We start from the raw sequence: 18,481 nt of genomic DNA on the forward strand, positions 1-18,481 counted from the left end.
CTTGCGTGCTTTGCCCTTTTCTTTCCGTCAGACTCCAGTCATCTCAAAGGATTTTATCGTAGAAATTGCTCAAGAGTTATGATCTTCTCTATTATAGTTCACCGTGTTTTCTCGTACAATTCTATCTCTGCCACGATCGCGTTCAACTTGCTCGGAGTGTTCCCGAAGAAATTCAATGGATAAACCGTATATACACGCAAAAGGCACGAGACGCGAGCATATTTTCCAAGGAAATATACGAGATGGACCAGTTTCGAAGTTCTTTTATTCAACATGCGATTTTAACTCTGCGTGCAATCTTAGTAATTTCATTTCTAAAATGCTCAAGCCGATTAATCCGAATTTATCGACAATAAGTTTTTCTTCGATTCAGTTCTCATCTCCCGAATAAATTCTCTAAAAGATTCCCGTTCTTTGCGCCGGGTTTCGAAAAAATGAGGTAGGATAATATCGTGATACTTTTTTTCGCCGCCCCCCGAGTGTCACGGGACATATAAGCTCGTAAACTGTGTTCTGAAACTTGAGACCTAATCGTCTTATTTCCCAGAGAGGGGTATCGGCGTCGGTTCTGTAAGAGGATTCTCAAACGCGTCCTCGGATTAGGCTTCTTATTCCATAGTGCGAAATCTCCGTTGGGGATATAACGGAAATTCGAGCTTTGTCGATGTTTCCCAGTTCAGGATGCTCACGGATCATGGATGACGCAAGCTACCTGGGAAAATTAATCGAGCAACGTAACGCGAGTACGATAGGATTGTCCTTTCACATTTCTCTAGTTGTCGTAAGTTCATTCCAACGGGACCGTTGCGTTGAGCAAGAGAACGACTTCCATGAATTGAAATAATCGAGTCCACCTAAACGGTGTGTGATGGAAACTCCCTGTAAATTCATAGAATACCGTTTTCCGAAAATTCAGTCGTGTATCAACGTTACGAGTTCGTTAACCTAATCGAACAACAACTATTTCGATTGAATACTTGGCGCAGAATCGAGAATTCCCTGTGCACAAGCATCCATAAAAGCTTGTAACTGAGAACGCGCTCGCGAAACCATCAAAGCGAGAACTTTCTCATGCAGACGAGTCTTTTTTGCATGTTATCACGGACGAGACCATCTGGCTCGCCGGTTATTTTGCACGGTAAATATTTTGTCCTTGGAAACGTCTTTCTTGCGATTACGTAATCAAAAGAATGAAATTCCGATGGGCTTTTATGGTGCGGAACGAAATTGCTATCGTTTCATAATCCAGAATAAAACGAGTCCTATTTACATCAGCATGCGTTCGACTTGAGGAAAAATATTCTCATGAATTAATCTGCTGGAATGAAAACTGTTTGGTGCTTGAGGAAGGGATGGTAATCGAAGAAACTCGAGGGCCTGCAGAGAAATGCTTAGATTGCAGATTTTGAGGTAGACCGTTTTTTGCTTGGCATCGATTAATGAGAGGAGTACGAAAGGAATGAGTCTCCGACCACAGTGCTGACTGCACGGATAGCAAGAGAGAGAGAGAGAGAGAGAGAGAGAGAGAGAGAGCAAGAGAAATGAAGAAATGGAGGAAGAAAAGAGGAAAAGAGAAAAGACAGTGAGAGAGAACGAATTCTTGGACGATGTGGGTCAAAAAATCAGAGAGCTCAAGCAATTACGGCTCGTTACCGCGAGGGAGAGATCGCACAGAGCCATCACACACCACGTGTGTGGCAGTGGCCTCCAAGTGCTCACTAAATACAGAATCCGGCATGGTTCTGCCTCTCTTCTTCTAAAGGTAGAGCGAAGAGAGGAGTTGGGCTTTGAGAAGTGAACTCACCACGTCCGCAAATGGAAGTTCTGATTTGATATAGCAACGGCATGAAAGATAATGATAAAAATTCCTCAACGTTCGAAATTATTCCGACTGCTTTAGCGATGCATGACCACCTTATTATTGGGGAATTTTCGTGACTCGGTCATTTCGGTATTTCGTCATCGCGGCTGAGCCTAGCGGATCGAATAATAGGCAGAAATTTCGATCGACATATGGGGAAGGCATTATTACATTGTCAAATTGCTCGAGAGCCAGCCTGAGAGAGATCACGCATAGAGTGGAAGCTGGCCTTCAGGGAGAAGGCCTAAAATGCATACAACTGAACCCATAACACACCCGCTTCTGTTCTCGAAGGCATGTCGCCGATAGATTTGCGTTCCAGTCACGCGCTCGAACACTAACCAATCAGGCGTAACACTGCGGCAAACTCGTATGTCCTCTGCGGCTCTTAGTGTGTAATCCCTTGTATGCACCGGCAAATACTTATTATCGTGCGTTATATACACAGGGTGTCTCACCGCCGAATCTCGTCAAAATCGGTCAAGTTTTGAGTGTCGCCTTGAAGCTTCGTATTTCGATGGGAGTCCTTACTCGTAAGTTGAATCCTAGAAAGACACGTCAGAGTTAATATTTTTGAGTTTTTACTTCATTATCCCACACCTCGCTATGTGCAAAGAATCTATTTTACAGATATAATTAGCTACTCGGGACACCCCGTACAGGTAATTGCGCGAGTATTTATTTGACTGTTTCACTAGCAAATATAATCGTCTTACAATTTACGAGATCACAATCCACGACGTGTATATTATTGTGCATATCTGCATCATGTTTGTCAGGGATTTCACGATACGCCATCGCAGAACAAGATCGCTGCGTAAAACGTGGGTGCGGGACTGTAAAATTTTGAGGGTTTATGCCGATGCAGTAGTGCAGCAATTTCTATTCAGCATTTTAACGAGGCTAATTTCTTTCGCTGCGGATATCCAAGGACAACGGTGAATTATACAAGAAAAGGGCATTGAAATTGTAGAAATTCTGATATAATAAGCTTTGCTAGATAACGAGATGATTATCGCTGAAAAGTTGAACATCGGTTTTCGATAATTTGTCAAATGATCCGACCTTCGATTGCGAATCGATAATTAAGATAACCATTTTCTATAGACTACACCAATTAGGATTCCGATCCAATTACAGTCCGTTCATTGATAAATCCAATTAAAACGCTCAAGTTGATTACGGTTTGAGGGTTTTGAGGTGTTACCACGAGGACCTTAAATAACAGCAAAATCGTATTGTATTCACGACGAAAGATCAAATCCTTCAGTGAGTTCAAGGAAACATGAAGTTTCCACCTAGATATTTCATAAATTCGCGGTATGAAGGGAAAAAGTAAAAAATAAAAAAGAGAAAAACTCGACACGCACACTAACATTCATTTGGAAGCGAACTACGAGGGGCAATTGAGCTTGACCGCTTTATTGATCGGCATTTTTGCGGTACGGTGTGAAATACATGGAAAGTTGTTGCAACGTAAAATGTGTGGGTCGAAAAGCATTGAATTGCAGTTCAAACGGCAAGGCTTTGTTCGAGTTCTATCACTTGTCAATGAAATATGAACTGAAAGAAAATTTGGTGATTCTGTGACTCGTGGAGTACTACGTGCACATACTGTGAAACTGTATCTGGTTGTCGTGGGTCGATTTCAGCTAGAATTCAAAATAAATGTTTCCAGCACGAGCAGGGAAAAGGTTGCTATTTGATTGAAGTCCCCAGTGATCATCAAATCCAACGAAAGTTTCGAAAGTCTTCGTGTGATACAGTTTTAAAAAATAGTGGCAATCAATTCTTTTTTAATCAATCTCGAGTTCTACCAAACGTACGCTCCTTCATTTCGATTGATAAAATCGAGACAAAAAAAATCTTCCATGACTTCGACTGAGAATAACTCGTTGATCGGATGCACATTCGAGCACAGTTACAAAATATTCGAATTTTCGAGTATCCGAATCGATCATATTCGTTTTAGAATTCGTAAGCCTAGAGAAATCTACTATTTCTGTGAGACGATCAGAAAGTACCTGGACATTTATACTCAAGCACAACTCGAAACGATCTATTCGCTGCAACAAGCTGCGATTTACATACAACAAGGCACCGCAATGATTACTGCTGGAATACATTAACCTGCATACTCGTCGAAATCAGGCACGAGAACAGACAGTCGGATGAACAGCCAAGTATCGCCGACTTCTTCCCATTCTCCTCCAATAAATCTTCGGCAAGTTTTCTTGATCTAATTCCAGGTGAAAAAAATTATCCAGTAATTCCGTTAGGACCGTTGGTGAATTTGTCTTACATTATATTGTAAAAAGAACAAAAGATATTAGAAAATAATAGTTGAAACAATGAGGAAAAATTGCTTCGACTGACCAAAAAGATTTTTTTTTACATATTTTTTTCAAAAAACGTCACAAGATCGACAGTTCTACATTTTTCTCGAATTATTCGTTGGATTGTCTCAAAATCTTCGAGATTAACGAATGAATTTTTCGTCGTCAGTACACGCCAAGTTTCGCCGATTAAACAACTGCCTACGAAATTAAAATAACATTTTGTACCCGAACAGCGTTTAAGTTGGAAACTCGATCAAAATCACAATTTATCAGTATTTTGAGCTTCTTTCAGGTTTACCAAAAATAGTTGTAGGCATTAAATGAGAAAGTCAAATAACCGGGAATACTTACTTTATCGACTATGAAATCATTGCTAAGAAATTACGATAAATTCGGTAGAAAATATTCGCGACAGTTTTACGAAATGGAACATGGATGACATCGAGTTGAATGAAACATTTTCGTGATGTGAAAGATAGATTTTCGGAATTTTTCGGTATCCCCGATTCGGTAAGTTTTAGTCATAATGAAGAATTTCTATAATATGAAAATAGAAGAAAAAATAGAAAATCGTATAAAAATACATGAAAAATGAAGAATTAAAAAAAAAGTTTTGAAGTTACATAACAAGACGTTTTCGATGTTTTCTCATTGCAGTATAAAAAAGCAGTGGCAGCTTTGAGAACATTCGTACTAGAAATTACATTTTATTCAGACAAATATATACAAATAAGAGAAGTTTTTTGGACGCCTTACTTCGAATGTAATTAATGCTTTTCGAGCGCCAAGCTCAATAATTCGTTCATCGATGTCAATAAAACACGAGGATCTTCGACTAGTCCAGCGCCGACCATAGCACCAGTGAACAACTGAAAATAAAATGTTTATTGAACCTTAGGTCACCTGAATTCAACGTGTGAATTTCAAATGATTGCTCGTATTGAGTGAATCAACCCACCTGTTGAATGAGAAGATCTGCAAGCTTCGGATCAGTAGTTATGAGTTTCGATAATTTTTTGATTATCGGATGATTTGGGTTTATTTCCAAACGTGGCTGCAACAAAGTATATCGAGTCTCTTCGTTCAACTGATGACTCTGTGTGCGAATGAAATGCCTTGCGCTCGCCATGTCTTGTACCGTTATTACACAAGGATGCGTTTCGAGACGTTTCGTCGTTTTAACTTCATAAGCTTTGTTCGACAAAACTTTCTTTACGTGGCCCACGAGTTGATCTATTTCTTCACGATTGATCGAAGCTGTTGAAACGGACACAATTATTTTATGATCTACAAATTCAAGCTAAGGATTGTTTCATGCTCTCGCATCATGTGACGAATTAATCCACGATTGTGCCCATTGTTTGAGGTCAATAAAAAAAATTAAACGTTAAAAAACTATGAATGAAATTGATTTCGAAAGTTTTTTTTTCATTGTCACTTCTCTACTTTTATTATTTAGTTACTCACGAAAATCATCTTTGCTCGCATCATTATCCTGTCGCATTTCTTTTTCTACAGACGTAAGGGCTCGAGAATTGTATTGTCCCAACTGCATCAACACCAATTCGTCGTAGGGTTCGTAGCAAAATAAAACCTCAACATTGCGTTTCTTGAAGGACTCGTAATAGGGTGATTGTTCAGCGAGTTCTCGACTGGAAATTAGGAACAAAAAATGAATATAAATTAACCTCCAGAAAGATTATTTGTACGGTAAAAGGTGGTTAAGAAAAAATTGAACTAATTGTGAGAAACTTAACCCCTTTATAAATAAGGAGTCAATATCCTTCGAAAAAATTTCTAAATAACAGTAGCAGCAGTAAATCTTCAGACTCATTTTTTATCAAAAGGAAAATGTAAGAGAACTGTGATATATTTTTGTAGAAAAATTTCGCGTCGTTGGAATATAACGAATAATTTATATACCGTTGCCCATCTTGTTGTACAAACTTGAAAAAGGCAAGTGATAATAGTGACCCTTTTTCCAACTTTTTCATTGATAAAAAACTTGAAATTTATCAAAAAAATATTAATATTCAAATGAGAAAGGAATCATTTTCGTTGCATTGTGAATATGGAAACTCCATAACAGGTTTTCTTATCCACCGTTTTGTGCAAATTCATTGTTCAGGAAAATATGAATACAAACCTTGGTGCCGCTAAGTAATAAATGTCTTTTTGTTCCGCTGATAAGCCAGTGACGTATTGAGGAATGCTCATGAGTTCTCCGGCCGGTTTCTTCGATGATTCGAATCTCAAAAGTTTTCCAATTTCCTCTTTCTCCGATTGTTCTTGACTCGTTACGATCCCTTCTTTCAAAAATAGCCCATATTCTTTGTAGAATTCGATAAACTCCTCAGGCTGCTTTACAGATTTATCGTGAAGGAATTTCAATACTCGCGCGGTCAAAACGTTTCTCAGCTTTCTGTTATTAAAACCGAAAAAATATGAAAATTAGTTACTTTCTTCATTCCTCTCGCTTCTTTTTTCCAATTGTATCATAAATCGTAGTTTGTACGAATTCCTATCGTTTTTGCATACTCACGCAATAAGAGCACTGTTCTGTAGCAATTCTCTGCTCAAATTGAGCGGTATATCCTCCGAATCAATGACACCTTTGACGAAACGCAACCATTTTGGCAAAATGTTATCCGCTTTGCTATTGATGAGGACTTTGCGACTGTAGAGCGAAATTCCTACCGATGTATCTCTGCTCATTTCAAAGAGTGCTGGTTTTTGTTCAGGGAAGTATAAAAGAGCTCTGATACTCAACGGTACGTCGGTCGAATAATGTAGCGTAAATCTTGGTACATCGTAACAGTTACCAATGTACCGATAAAATTCTATATGTTGATCCGGCGTTACTTCTTTGGGGTCGAGCATCCACAATGGCTGAAATAATTATTTTTGCATCAACTATACCAGTTTATTCAAGTACCATGATCAAAATTTATTTGTGAAGTATTTCTTGTGTAATAAATTTCTTAGAGGAGCTTCAAAAATAGTTGAAAATGCATTTTTAATCATTTATACCTGAATAACGTTGACCCTTTTACCATTAACGAAAATTGGACTGCCCACAAAGTTGCTATATTTCTTAATAATTCCTGCAAAATTTTATCAGTTTAAATATTTGTGTGAATGGTATTCTTAAATGATTCCAACTGAATAATATCTGACCATTTATTGTCGCGTCGTCACTGAATTCTCGACTGTCAGGTCTCAAGTGTAGAACAATTTTGGTTCCAGGCTGTACTCCTTCGGCGTTAGATATTTCGTACGATCCTGAACTGTACCACGAAAAAAATTAATTTCATGGAAATAAATGCTCTTGTCAATTTCAGTCTTGAAAATAGGAAAATTACCCATCGTATGACCAGCACAGTCCTTCCGCGTCTTTGGCGTGTGATTTTGTGAACACCTCCACCTTGTCTGCAACCATGAAGGCACTGTAAAATCCAACCCCAAATTGTCCGATAATCTTGGAAGGATCTGCTGATTCTTGCTTATTTTTCAATTGCTCTAAAAATGCCTGCAAAATCACAAGGGAATCATTATCATCTAAATTCGAAACTTTTACAGAATGTAGCAAAATTGGAAAACGTGTGGAAAGCATAAGCGACCATACAAAAATTCCAGTTTTTCATCATTGTAGCCCATTTACAAAAATACTTTTATAAAGTTTATTTCATAATTCTTTGATTCGAGTAGAACATGTCTCGCTAAACTTCTAAATAAACAAGTTAAAATTAACAGTTAGAATTCGAAAGGGAGAAATACACCCAAGATACTCTTTATCAGAAAAAGGCTTACCTTTGAGCCAGAGCGTGCTATAGTACCCAGATTAGAAATTAATTCTTCTCTGGTCATACCAACTCCCGTGTCTTGGATTGTAAGAGTCCGATTTTGTTTATCTGTTGCTATGTGAATTTCCAAACTTCCATCATCGCTCGTTACAAAGTTTTCACTCACTCGCAAATACCTAAGTTTTTCAAGAGCATCACTTGCATTCGAAATCAATTCTCGAACAAAGACCTAATAACAAAAAATCTGTTAGTGATCTGAGTAGCAACAATTTTTTTCTTTTTCCTCATCATTTTTTCACAATCAAGGCACTATTTACTCAAATAAAAATATTGAATTGGAATTTTTCTTCCTATTTCTCTAAATACAATACAAATTTTCTTATTATAGCAAATTATATTCAAAATCTTCCTATTTTTCATGTAGTTTTTCCACTGAACAGAGCATCTTCGAAGGTACCAAAATATGAGTGTCCAATATCATAAGATTAGATTCAATAAAAGGTAATTTGTAGTCTACCTCTTTGTCGGAATAGAGAGATTTGGCAACAATTTCGAGTAGCATACGAGTTTCGGATTGGAATTCATGTTTAGCTCCTTCACCTGCAAATTTACAATATTCGTGACAAGGCTGATGCCAACTGATGCCAACATCGAACAGAATAATTACCTGTTGATTTTTCTGTATCTTTAATTATATTGTGGTAATCTGACTCTGGAGAACTTTGAGCTGCCGCTTGAGAAGACAGAAGTCGCGTGTTCTCAAATTGGAATACTGAAAAGAATGTCACAGTATATCAGATGAATGGAGTTTGATGATAGTATAACACCTTCCTTTATAATTGAATGAAAATTCAACTGACAATTTTAAGACTATTAAGTGCTGATGAAAACGATTGATACACTTCCAGAATTCGTCACTCAATAAATATTTTGCACATTTTGTGCATCGTTTCACAAAGCTTATACTCTTGAGTAGGCCGATGTACAAATCTTAATATCGAATAGAACGTAATCAACAAATGTCTTTAAAAAAGTATTGATGTACGAAAATCGTAAGTTCTAGTAGCATAACCTCAAACTGAAAATTCCACTGTAGCATGCATAGCTACATCAGTTTAATGACAGTCAGTATAATTGAATCGTAATCAAACCTGGAGATGTTTTGTAGTATCTTTCGACAGGAAAATTCCTACAACTGACAGTCCTAGAAAGATATTTGCTGATTTTTATAGCATGCCGAAGTCTAAACGCTGCCGCCATTTTGCTGTTTGGCTGTTTGTCTGCTCTGTGCTGTGCCTGGTGTTTCTAGTTTCTATCTCCCTGATTTCTGTGATCTCTGATGCTGCTACCGCCGTTGCCGCCAATGCCGCCATGCGGTTAACAGCCACCATTATTACCACTCTTCTTGAAATGAAGTTGATGTGAGCTTGGGAACATATCCCGCGGTGACATATAATTTTCATCAATAAAGAAGATGCGTAAAATCAACGTAAAAACACCAGGTAATCAAAACCAAATGATAAAAATAATCCCAAAGATATCGTGCTTATTATGTGATATCTGATCATATTAATTTTCAATGTTTTTTTTTTTTCAATTTTCCAAAAAGATGTTTACCCAAGCACAATCTGCCAGGTCTCACATATAGTAACGTCGTTATATGGGCATAAGCAACATAAGCGTTCAAGTTTAGTAAGGTAATGTTGAGTATTATAATAAATAACATCGGATTAGCATATAAATTTGTTTATTATCATTATTATCTGTATAATATATTTGAAACAATATCATTCTACAACATTGCATAAAAATATACAAAGACATGAAAAAATGTCTCGACTCTCATACAATAAAACATGTTCATGAATAATTTATCATCGTCATACATCGTTTTCAATTATAACCAAATTTAACTAATTAAATTCTTTTATTTTCCTTCGCGATTCAGCACCTGGCTCATACCGATATTACTTCTTTAAGTTATTTATTTTAAGAGTGATTAAGGTTTAATATTATCTCTTCATTTTTTTTTCGTGTTTTTAAGAATGATTCTCGATGAAATAAACACAACTCAGGCTCTGGTTTATCGCAGCCTTTCAGATAAAAAATCAAAAATATCTACGAAATTCATTGAAATAGTTATAGTACTCAAATCAGACATAAAATCGAGCAATGAAAAGAGAGGAATATCCTCGACCTTGATTTTTCATTTTTTATCTATATTTCTTTTCATACTTTTGTGTTAGTCCATGGGAATTAGATGATTATCAAGTAGCGACAGTTACTCCGAAATACGTTCATCACTAATACGAACATCTTAAACCTAATCGTGTAGAGCAAAAAGGATCTTATAACGGCCCGCCTACCAAATCCATGTTCCGGAAGATACGCGCTCCGTTTTTTTTTGGGAATTCTTTCAAATAATAAAACGCAAAAAAAAAAAAAAAGAAAGTCATAAAAATAAATGAAAACAAAAGACAACTTTTTGGAATGCGCTGTACTTCAGAAATGCGATAAAAATTAATATTATAAAGTATGACAAGTAATCGAATGCTGAATATCGGTAGAAAAACTAATGGAGTTGAATGAAATAGTGTTCGAATATCGGTCGAGGATCAATGTTTCATATTTTTATGGATAATTTTCTTGTGTGTTTCTGTTTTACAATACGAAACTGAATAACGGTATGCTCGTTGCGGCACATAAAAATGGATTCAAATGACAATTGTGTATATCTTGTTTTTTGTTCTCCATTGTGTGAGATCATTGGCCAAATAATATAACAATGACAAAACGCTATCTTAGAAATAATATTTAGTTCGTATTAATAGTAATAAAAATAACTATCCGAAACTATCCTTTTACCACGTGGGATATAGCCATAGTTTATATTTATATACACGTCGTGTAATTTATGATTTTCATTGTTGTTGTTGTTGTTCTTGTTCTTGTTGTTTTTTTCAGTTTCATTCACTTTTTAGATTATCATTTAACCTTATTATTTAGAGTTCATTATTACTATGTTCAATAGCAACATAAATATTAACGCAACGCCGTTTATATACAGACCTTTTCTATAGGCGATACAACATTTTATTGCTGTCTCGTGTTACTATATAATTAATACGTTGGACGACACGAGTTCGTATATTTAGCGAGACAGAGTTCTGATTCGAGATGCTAAAGATTCTTGTTAATTAGCCATCGCTTTTGAGAGCGTTTTTTTTCGCTCGAATTATCGTGTCAATTGTTTCGCGCGGTGCGTCCCACCACGAGTGCAGCTTCTGCTTGGTGAATAATCGGTGAGAATTGACAACGAACGCTTCAACGGAGGCAGGACTAACTCTATCATTAGTTTTACGACTATATCACAATCATTAAGAATAAAAATGTTGATTTGTTTTACTTTTCGTTTTTTTTTTCTTTTCTTTTCTTTTTCATCTCTTTATCTTCGTCGTTTTCGTATTTAATAACTGTTGCGAATAAGCCTCGAGAGAGCGGGACCTCGCCGCAGAAGTTAGAATCTCATTTTGGTGCTGGTAAAACGAGATTTTAACCGAGCGCGATCATTTTTATTTATTTTTCCAAATATTTTAGTCGCAATCGACTCGTTCTGTGTCGAACGACCATTGAAAAATAACCCACGAAAACAGTACTCCAAATTACAATCGCTAAACGTACGATCACGCGCGTCTTCCTCTCTTTCATCTATTATCCTCTCACACCTCGCATATTCGTTTATTTACAGTGTACAAAAAGAAAAGCGAACAAACGATGCTGCACGCGCACACCTTTTGTTTATCTTTTCTTATTTCATTATCAAAATCTCTTCGCATGGTAAATGGTAATATAATGTATGTATATCGTGGATGTATATTTGAATATATACCACATAGAGCCCTCGCGACAACTGATTGCTTATTAACGTACAGCCATCCGTCATTTTAAACAATCTGATAAGACCTATCGAAATAAGTGCACACCCACTCTGTCCGATCATCGCTTTCGGCATCGTTTTTAATATGTACTCTTCAACTGCGAATTCGCCCGGGGCTTGAGAGCTTCTTCGTATTGTTTATAACAATTTTAGAAGGAAGTTACGCCAAATTACCAACGAAAACGGAGTGTCACGAGTCGAGTCTTTGAGGCCGGGCGTTACTCCCAATCGGGCTCGAGATTAAAGACCAAAACCAAAAGCACAAAAAAAAAAAAGTAAAGAATGGAAAAACAAAACAAAAATTTTTATTGATTTTCTGTGAATGTATCGACAAATACGATCGCGATCGTTGAACAGGAATTTTCGCCGGATTAGCTTAGCTATAGTTACAAAGTGGCTCAGGTAGATTTTAAACGCTCTCGCGATTTTTGTGATTTTCTTTCTTTTCAATTTTCGTCGTTTTTTTTTTTTAACATGACGCGTTATCCGGTTTTACGAACGCAAATTATCGAAGGTTTTCAGTGGATCGTTGCGACGACGAACATAAATCACGAGACTCTATCGATTTTCTGCTCGTCTATGACTCCATAGTTTCCTGATTCATGGGCTTGTCATTTTCTTTAGTCTTGAAAATTTTCCTAGATCCGAGAGAAAATGTCTAGCTTTTCTATGTGAAATCCGTTAGGAAAAATACGTTTCCGGTGTTTGTATAGGAAAGCTTTTAGGCGAATGATGATCATTTACCGCTTGAGAGACAATGTTTTTCGCAAATTATTCAACACTTTAAGGATACCACTATGGCAGAAATGCGAAGATAAAAAAACTTTTGCATGTGAGAATAAATGCGAATTTTCTCTGAATTAAATTGACGAACAAAATGAGTAGAATTGGGCGAATGATTGTTCCAAAAAAAGAATAACACTTTAAAGGTTCGTGGGCTTTGTAAAGCAGTTCTAGTATTGAGCTGTAGCGTGAGGAGTTGAAATTTTCGGACAATCCCTTCTATCTGCCTCAAACCCTCCCTTTCGGCTGTCGTTGCACGTAATCCTCGTCCCTCGTTGTTCGCTCCTATACGCGCCTCATCCTATCCTCAGGCTCGTCTCGCCCTCACTGTGATATTGATCCTCCTGCCTTCACCCCGCATACTCCGACTGCGGAGGGCTGTTGCCACCGCGTACACGACCCAAGGCTTCATTGGTTCTTGCGAATATGCGCATCGTGGTCTTACTCACTAACCCAAAATAAAAATTCTCTTATACATCGCTGATTTTAATATTCAATCGTCAAATAAGTATCGCGAGTGTTCATTGTTAATCGTACCAATGAATTCCATCTCGATTTTATAATTTTCGGGATTTTTTTTTCCTAAACACATATACGATAGATTTTATGCCCCAATGAATAAGCAATTTATCGGTGCGAACGTGCCGATTCGAACGAATTGGTCAAGCTTGTATGCCCGGAACTAGAAAAAAACCTTAACGTCGTTAACCGCGATTGACCTATTGCCAAGTGTTCATTGAAACTATTCAGCAGTTCGATTCGATAACGAATTTCCGGTTCGGACATATGTGCGGTAATCTTCGTTTTCAAATTTCTCAGTACGGATGTGCAAGTATTGTAAGACTTTTGTTTCGTTATGTTTCATACTTTTTTTTTTATGATGCCTAAGCATCGGATATTTTGAATCAAAAGAGATGTACGTAGGAACTCAACGCATTTATTCAATATAACAGTTTTAAGTTCAACATGTATATTCTATAAGAATGCCCAGTTATTATAAAATTATAAATAATATAAATAATTAGGTGTACATATTCATATATGTGTGTATTTATATTAATATGGGTCCGTGGGATTGACTATTTCAATGATCAACAAACCGAAAAGCGTCATTTTTCGGGTTACGCGTGACAGCGATAAGGGCCGAATGGACGATTATAAACAGGGACAACGCAAACGTTCGATTATTCGTTCGTGACAGACGCAACGATCCACTGTTGACACACGCACTCGAGCACCTGCCTCTTTTACGTTGGTCCCTAATACTCATTTTTCCATAGTCTTCTGTTTTTCCGTCTCACAACAGTCCAAACCACTCGTTTGAATTTCTTCAATTTCATCATTATCTGCGTCCGTGTAATACGTAGAAAAAGAAAAATAAAATACGAAATAACTTCAATACGTGGCGATTCAACTTTTGCTTTTTTTCTTCTCTTCCATGTCCTCCTCTTCATTTTTATCCCCATTAATAATATTAATTCTATATTTTTGATTTACATAGGTTATATTGACGTCGAGAATCAGAGCACCTGTCTCCTTGATCCTCCTTTTACTACTCTTCAAAAGTTTATCGTCGATAGATTATGTTTCGTGGCCCCAATATTTTACAAGACAATAAATGTCACAATCGTCCGGTACAGAATCTCATTGAATTCCTTGTTTTGTTTGTTTGTTTTGCTTGCTTGATTTTTTATTTTTCTTAATAACTGTGACGAATGAGTTATAATATATCGCAGACAATTGGATCTCTAGGAGCCAGGAAGAAGAGCCCGTACCAATAGGATCCTCGGTGAACATTTATTTATTTTTTTTCGGCGAATGATCGGCCAATCGAGTTTTAAGCTTTGACACTCGTCTACGGATAGGCAAGAACACATTGCTTCAATGCAATGCTGTTTCCCGGTTTTTTTTTTCTCTAAAATTTTATGTTTTCATTTTTTTTCTCCACAATATTTATTTAAACGCGACAGTTTTGATTGGAAAACCGCACGACGACGATTTTTTTTTTTTTTAATTTCATTCTTCTCGTTTTTTTTTCTTTCAACTATGGAATGTATCACTATTTGGAAGATTAGCTGCTCGCAGATCCTGTTCTCAGCGACGTCGAACTGGAATCACACTATACGTTCATCTATCTTGTTTTCTTTTATTATTATTTTCTTTTTTTCCAACACGCGTAATCGCTGTCAATGGATAGGTGGGGGCGACAAGTCATTTTGTGTTTGGCATACAGGATAAGGTGAAAGTTTTTGTTTACGTGGGCATTTAGAAAATTTGTAAAAAATTATCGAATTTCGACTTTTTTGTCGTTCACGTAACGTATTTTTTTTTTCTTCTCTTTTTACGATCGACTACAGTTGCAGGAAACGCGGAATTTACAAGTGGCGGTTAGTTTACGGCCTTTCGGGCTATACGAGACGGTAAACTAGTTCGTTGTGCCGAGAGCGGGACCTGCTCTAACGCGAATTTTTAACCATTTGCGAGAATGGGATCGCGAGAGACCGAATTTCGACCATCCGGATGGATGATGTAATCCGCTCTATCGCGCTCTTCGCCGCTGATTCGCGCGCTACTCTCTCGATATATTATCGTGTTATAATAATCGTCGATTATTAAAACGCGATCAATAATTATCTATTTTTATTATCTGTCATTAACCGTTATCGCGTTATAATAATTATGCCGTAGAATTCTGTAGATAGAACAGCGACAAATCGTCCAGCAGAATTTCCTGCGTTGACTTTTCTGTCGATTTTAAAAAATCATAAAATCGTTGCAAATACTGTACTCCATAATACGTGAAGTCACAGAAAGAAAATGTTTATTTTAAATTTTTCATGGTTTTTTTCAGCGGAAGCATACTCGAATCCATTCAGTAGATAAAAACATAAAAGTTTTTCAGTCCAGATATGATATTATCGTTTGATCCATTAGTGTGAAAGTTTTACAAAACAGAAAGAAGGTTTATTTGCGATTCCGGGCCGACTGTGCGCCGAACTATCTCGAGTCTTCTAGCTTTAACTTCGAATTTTGGGTGCTGCGCTCAAAAATTCTTTCTACATTACGTACTATATATATGTATAAATATTTACAATGAAAGTTCAATTGGCTTAGGTTTCGTAGGCCTGTTAAAACGCGACGCGTGGGCTTGTCCGATATGGGCTCTTTACGCGTCCAACGTTACAGAGCTTCGGAGAGGATTCAACTGTTGGTGCGAGATTCGCCCGGTTAACTCTACACGTAGCCGAGGATCGCTTTCGAGCACGTACGGGTTTGGGCACTTTCGCTACACCCTAATATTGGCTCATTATAAACGATCCTTCGACTCTCGCCAGCTAACTCGAATGTGTTTCATAATTGACTTCATCTTAATAAGTAGATTGCGCCGTCGCGGCGTACGGTCCTACGCATACGCGTATACATATATATTAATATCGGTTGATATAACTATATATATGTATACGGAGTATTTTATGTTGTATAATCAATAATGTTAATTTCAGTGGAGGATCAAATTTTTGAGACGAAACGTCAAACACTTTTTTTTCGATGAGAAGCCATTCCGACTGTTGATTAATTATCAAAGAAACCATTGAAGAGAAAATGCATTTCGTATCCGACATGGTGGCAAACGCTTTTCTAACTTTGGTATATTTGTTCTGAAAACAGAAGGAAAGGAAGAAAACCATGTTCGTCTGCGAGCCACTCACAGGACTAAACTACTGAAGATGGAAATATGTTGTCCATCATATTTTTTTTTTTTTTTTTAAGAAAATTCCTCGCTTTATAAAATTAGTCCTATGAATTTTTCTGCTATCCCTAACAATTCCGTTAATAATAATCAAATCATTGGAAGGGCATCGGATCAAAAAACCTTGATTGAACTTGTGAACTAAAGCTTCGATCGAGGCCTGAGATTTCCATTATTCATTAGACAAACTGTCATATATTTATATGTGTGTATGTACATATGTATTTAAATACACTAGACTCGAAATAATTATTACGGTATTACCTTAAACGCACGAAAGCCGTGAGTGAACGGCAACGGAGCGAATAACGCTTGATTTTTATCCTCGTTAACACTCCAGGGACGATCGATCTTCCACGCATTCTCATACATCCTTGCCGAGGGGGAAGGGGGAAAGCTACGGAAGGGATCGCGAGAAGGAAGTTTAAAGTCTCGAATCGTAAAAATGCTTCAACTAATTCATAAGTAACTTGGTGTCATATTGTATGAATCTTCATTTACAATAGTGGGGAGGATTATCTCCGTTGCGAAGGATCAAGCGTGGAAGATCGACGATACGGTTTTGGAGTGCTCGTCGAAGTAACACCGACAGGTTCAACGTCGACGTGAGCACTCGAAGCGCAGAGAGTGAGGAAGCCAAGTACCCCCCCGTAGTCCCTAAATAATAATCGAAATGAGGAACATATTTCGAGAAAACTCGACTGCACTTTCGTTCTCTGGAAACGGAATTGGAATAAAACAAATATTTTCAAGGAAAATGAAAAATCGAAAGGAGCTTACGTCCTGTTTTTCAATGTACAGTTCCTTTTTCATTTCCTTGCTAGGCAGGCTTGCACTTATTTCTTCCTTGCTCTCTGCGATTTCATTAAAAGGTAGAAAATTTGACTAAATTGTGTGATTATCTAGGAGAATTAGCACTTCCCGGAGAGACCGGTCGACACGAAAATGTGCCACCGAGAATTTCTGTCGAGTTTCAATGACTAACGACATTCCCACGATATCAATGAATCCCGAGAAACGATGATTTTTCTCGTTCATAACTGATTCTACTCTGTTACTGTTGTTACGCCATTGAGCTGTTCGAACCAGAGAAACATAAAAGTACAATCTCGTGGTACGATTTCATTGTGATCGACCGTCTAACTTAAATATCCGATGCTGGAAGAGCCTTCGATAACGTATGCTCTCTATATGTACGTGTGGATTGCGTTTATTCGTTGAACGCAAAGAGAGAAGGAATAAGATAGAGAGAGAGAGAAACAGAGAGCATACTTTAGAGAGCGGAAATCGGAGCAAGATTCAGCAACTCTTGGCGATGACCGTTCAATGAAAAACATTTACGGGGGTCAACATAATGTGCGCGAATTTCACAGCCTTATAGAATGTCGAGATTAAAACCGGCCGTCGATTCCAACGAATTCAATAATTCTTGGGGATTGAAATTCGATGTGTCACCAGCGGGAAGATTCTCTAGTAGATCCAGACTGAATTCCGCAGCTGTTCCTACCGAGGGATCTGGCGCTGACGAAGGCGGCTGACTGTGTTGCTGTTGGGCTTGTTGCTGTTGTTGCGGCATATTACGAACTCCTGGACTTCCTCCGCCGTATTGTTGATGCGGATGTAACGGCGATCCTGCGAATGATATTAAATTTTGAATTTCATGAACTGAACCACCTCCGCTGAGGTCCGAGCATTCTTCACGATAGATAAAACAATGCGATCGTACTTGCGGGGTGGAGAAACCAAAAATTGCATTATTTTTACGAGTGATACAAAAACCTTTTTTTTTACAAATATTTATTCTCGAAGCGTTAGAGATTGGACTGGAATATTTAGAATTGAAAATTTTCAATATTTTTCTTCCCTTAGCAAGAATCCTCATACATTTGACATAAAAGAAACAAAAAATTCCGCATTTTCCTTCGACATTTGATATTTTTTTTTTTCTGTACTTGACATGAAAGAAAAAAAAATGTAAAATCCTGAATTTTTACTTTTACGAGTTGT

At 37.3% G+C, this 18,481-nt stretch overlaps 2 protein-coding genes across 5 annotated transcripts in view; both read right to left on the reverse strand.

Moving 5' to 3' along the window:
- Positions 1 to 4,891: 4,891 nt before the first annotated feature.
- Trap1 (TNF receptor associated protein 1) lies at positions 4,892 to 9,331 on the reverse strand. Its single transcript, XM_043411975.1, has 12 exons — positions 9,155 to 9,331; positions 8,671 to 8,775; positions 8,521 to 8,603; positions 8,011 to 8,232; positions 7,563 to 7,729; positions 7,378 to 7,487; positions 7,231 to 7,304; positions 6,743 to 7,089; positions 6,347 to 6,622; positions 5,668 to 5,852; positions 5,159 to 5,457; positions 4,892 to 5,069 (listed from the first exon to the last, which is right to left on the reverse strand). Exons 1-12 carry the CDS (start codon positions 9,261 to 9,263, stop codon positions 4,968 to 4,970), a joined length of 2,079 nt encoding a protein of 692 aa, XP_043267910.1. The 5' UTR covers positions 9,264 to 9,331; the 3' UTR covers positions 4,892 to 4,967.
- Positions 9,332 to 13,640: 4,309 nt separating this feature from the next.
- LOC122406493 (neurogenic protein mastermind-like) overlaps positions 13,641 to 18,481 on the reverse strand; it is a 157,380-nt gene continuing 152,539 nt past the window's right edge. For all 4 annotated transcript variants that reach the window (XM_043411970.1, XM_043411969.1, XM_043411972.1 and 1 more), the window contains exon 7: positions 13,641 to 18,106. In XM_043411970.1, the coding sequence (XP_043267905.1) occupies positions 17,850 to 18,106 (257 nt within the window). In that variant the 3' untranslated portion in view covers positions 13,641 to 17,849. The remainder of the gene's footprint in view (positions 18,107 to 18,481) is intronic.

This window comes from Venturia canescens, chromosome 2 (genome assembly GCF_019457755.1).
Source record: "Venturia canescens isolate UGA chromosome 2, ASM1945775v1, whole genome shotgun sequence".
In the NCBI taxonomy this organism is placed as follows: Eukaryota; Metazoa; Arthropoda; class Insecta; order Hymenoptera; family Ichneumonidae; genus Venturia; species Venturia canescens.

Bases quoted from the DNA above. Each gene is read 5' to 3' on its own strand.
- Trap1 (XM_043411975.1), bottom strand. From the start codon at position 9,263: ATGGCGGCAGCGTTTAGACTTCGGCATGCTATAAAAATCAGCAAATAT. The intron at 8,604-8,670 runs GTAATTATTCTG...GTAAATTTGCAG, and splicing joins AGATACAGAAAAATCAACAG to GTGAAGGAGCTAAACATGAA. The intron at 5,853-6,346 runs GTTTGTATTCAT...CCTAATTTCCAG, and splicing joins TATTACTTAGCGGCACCAAG to TCGAGAACTCGCTGAACAAT.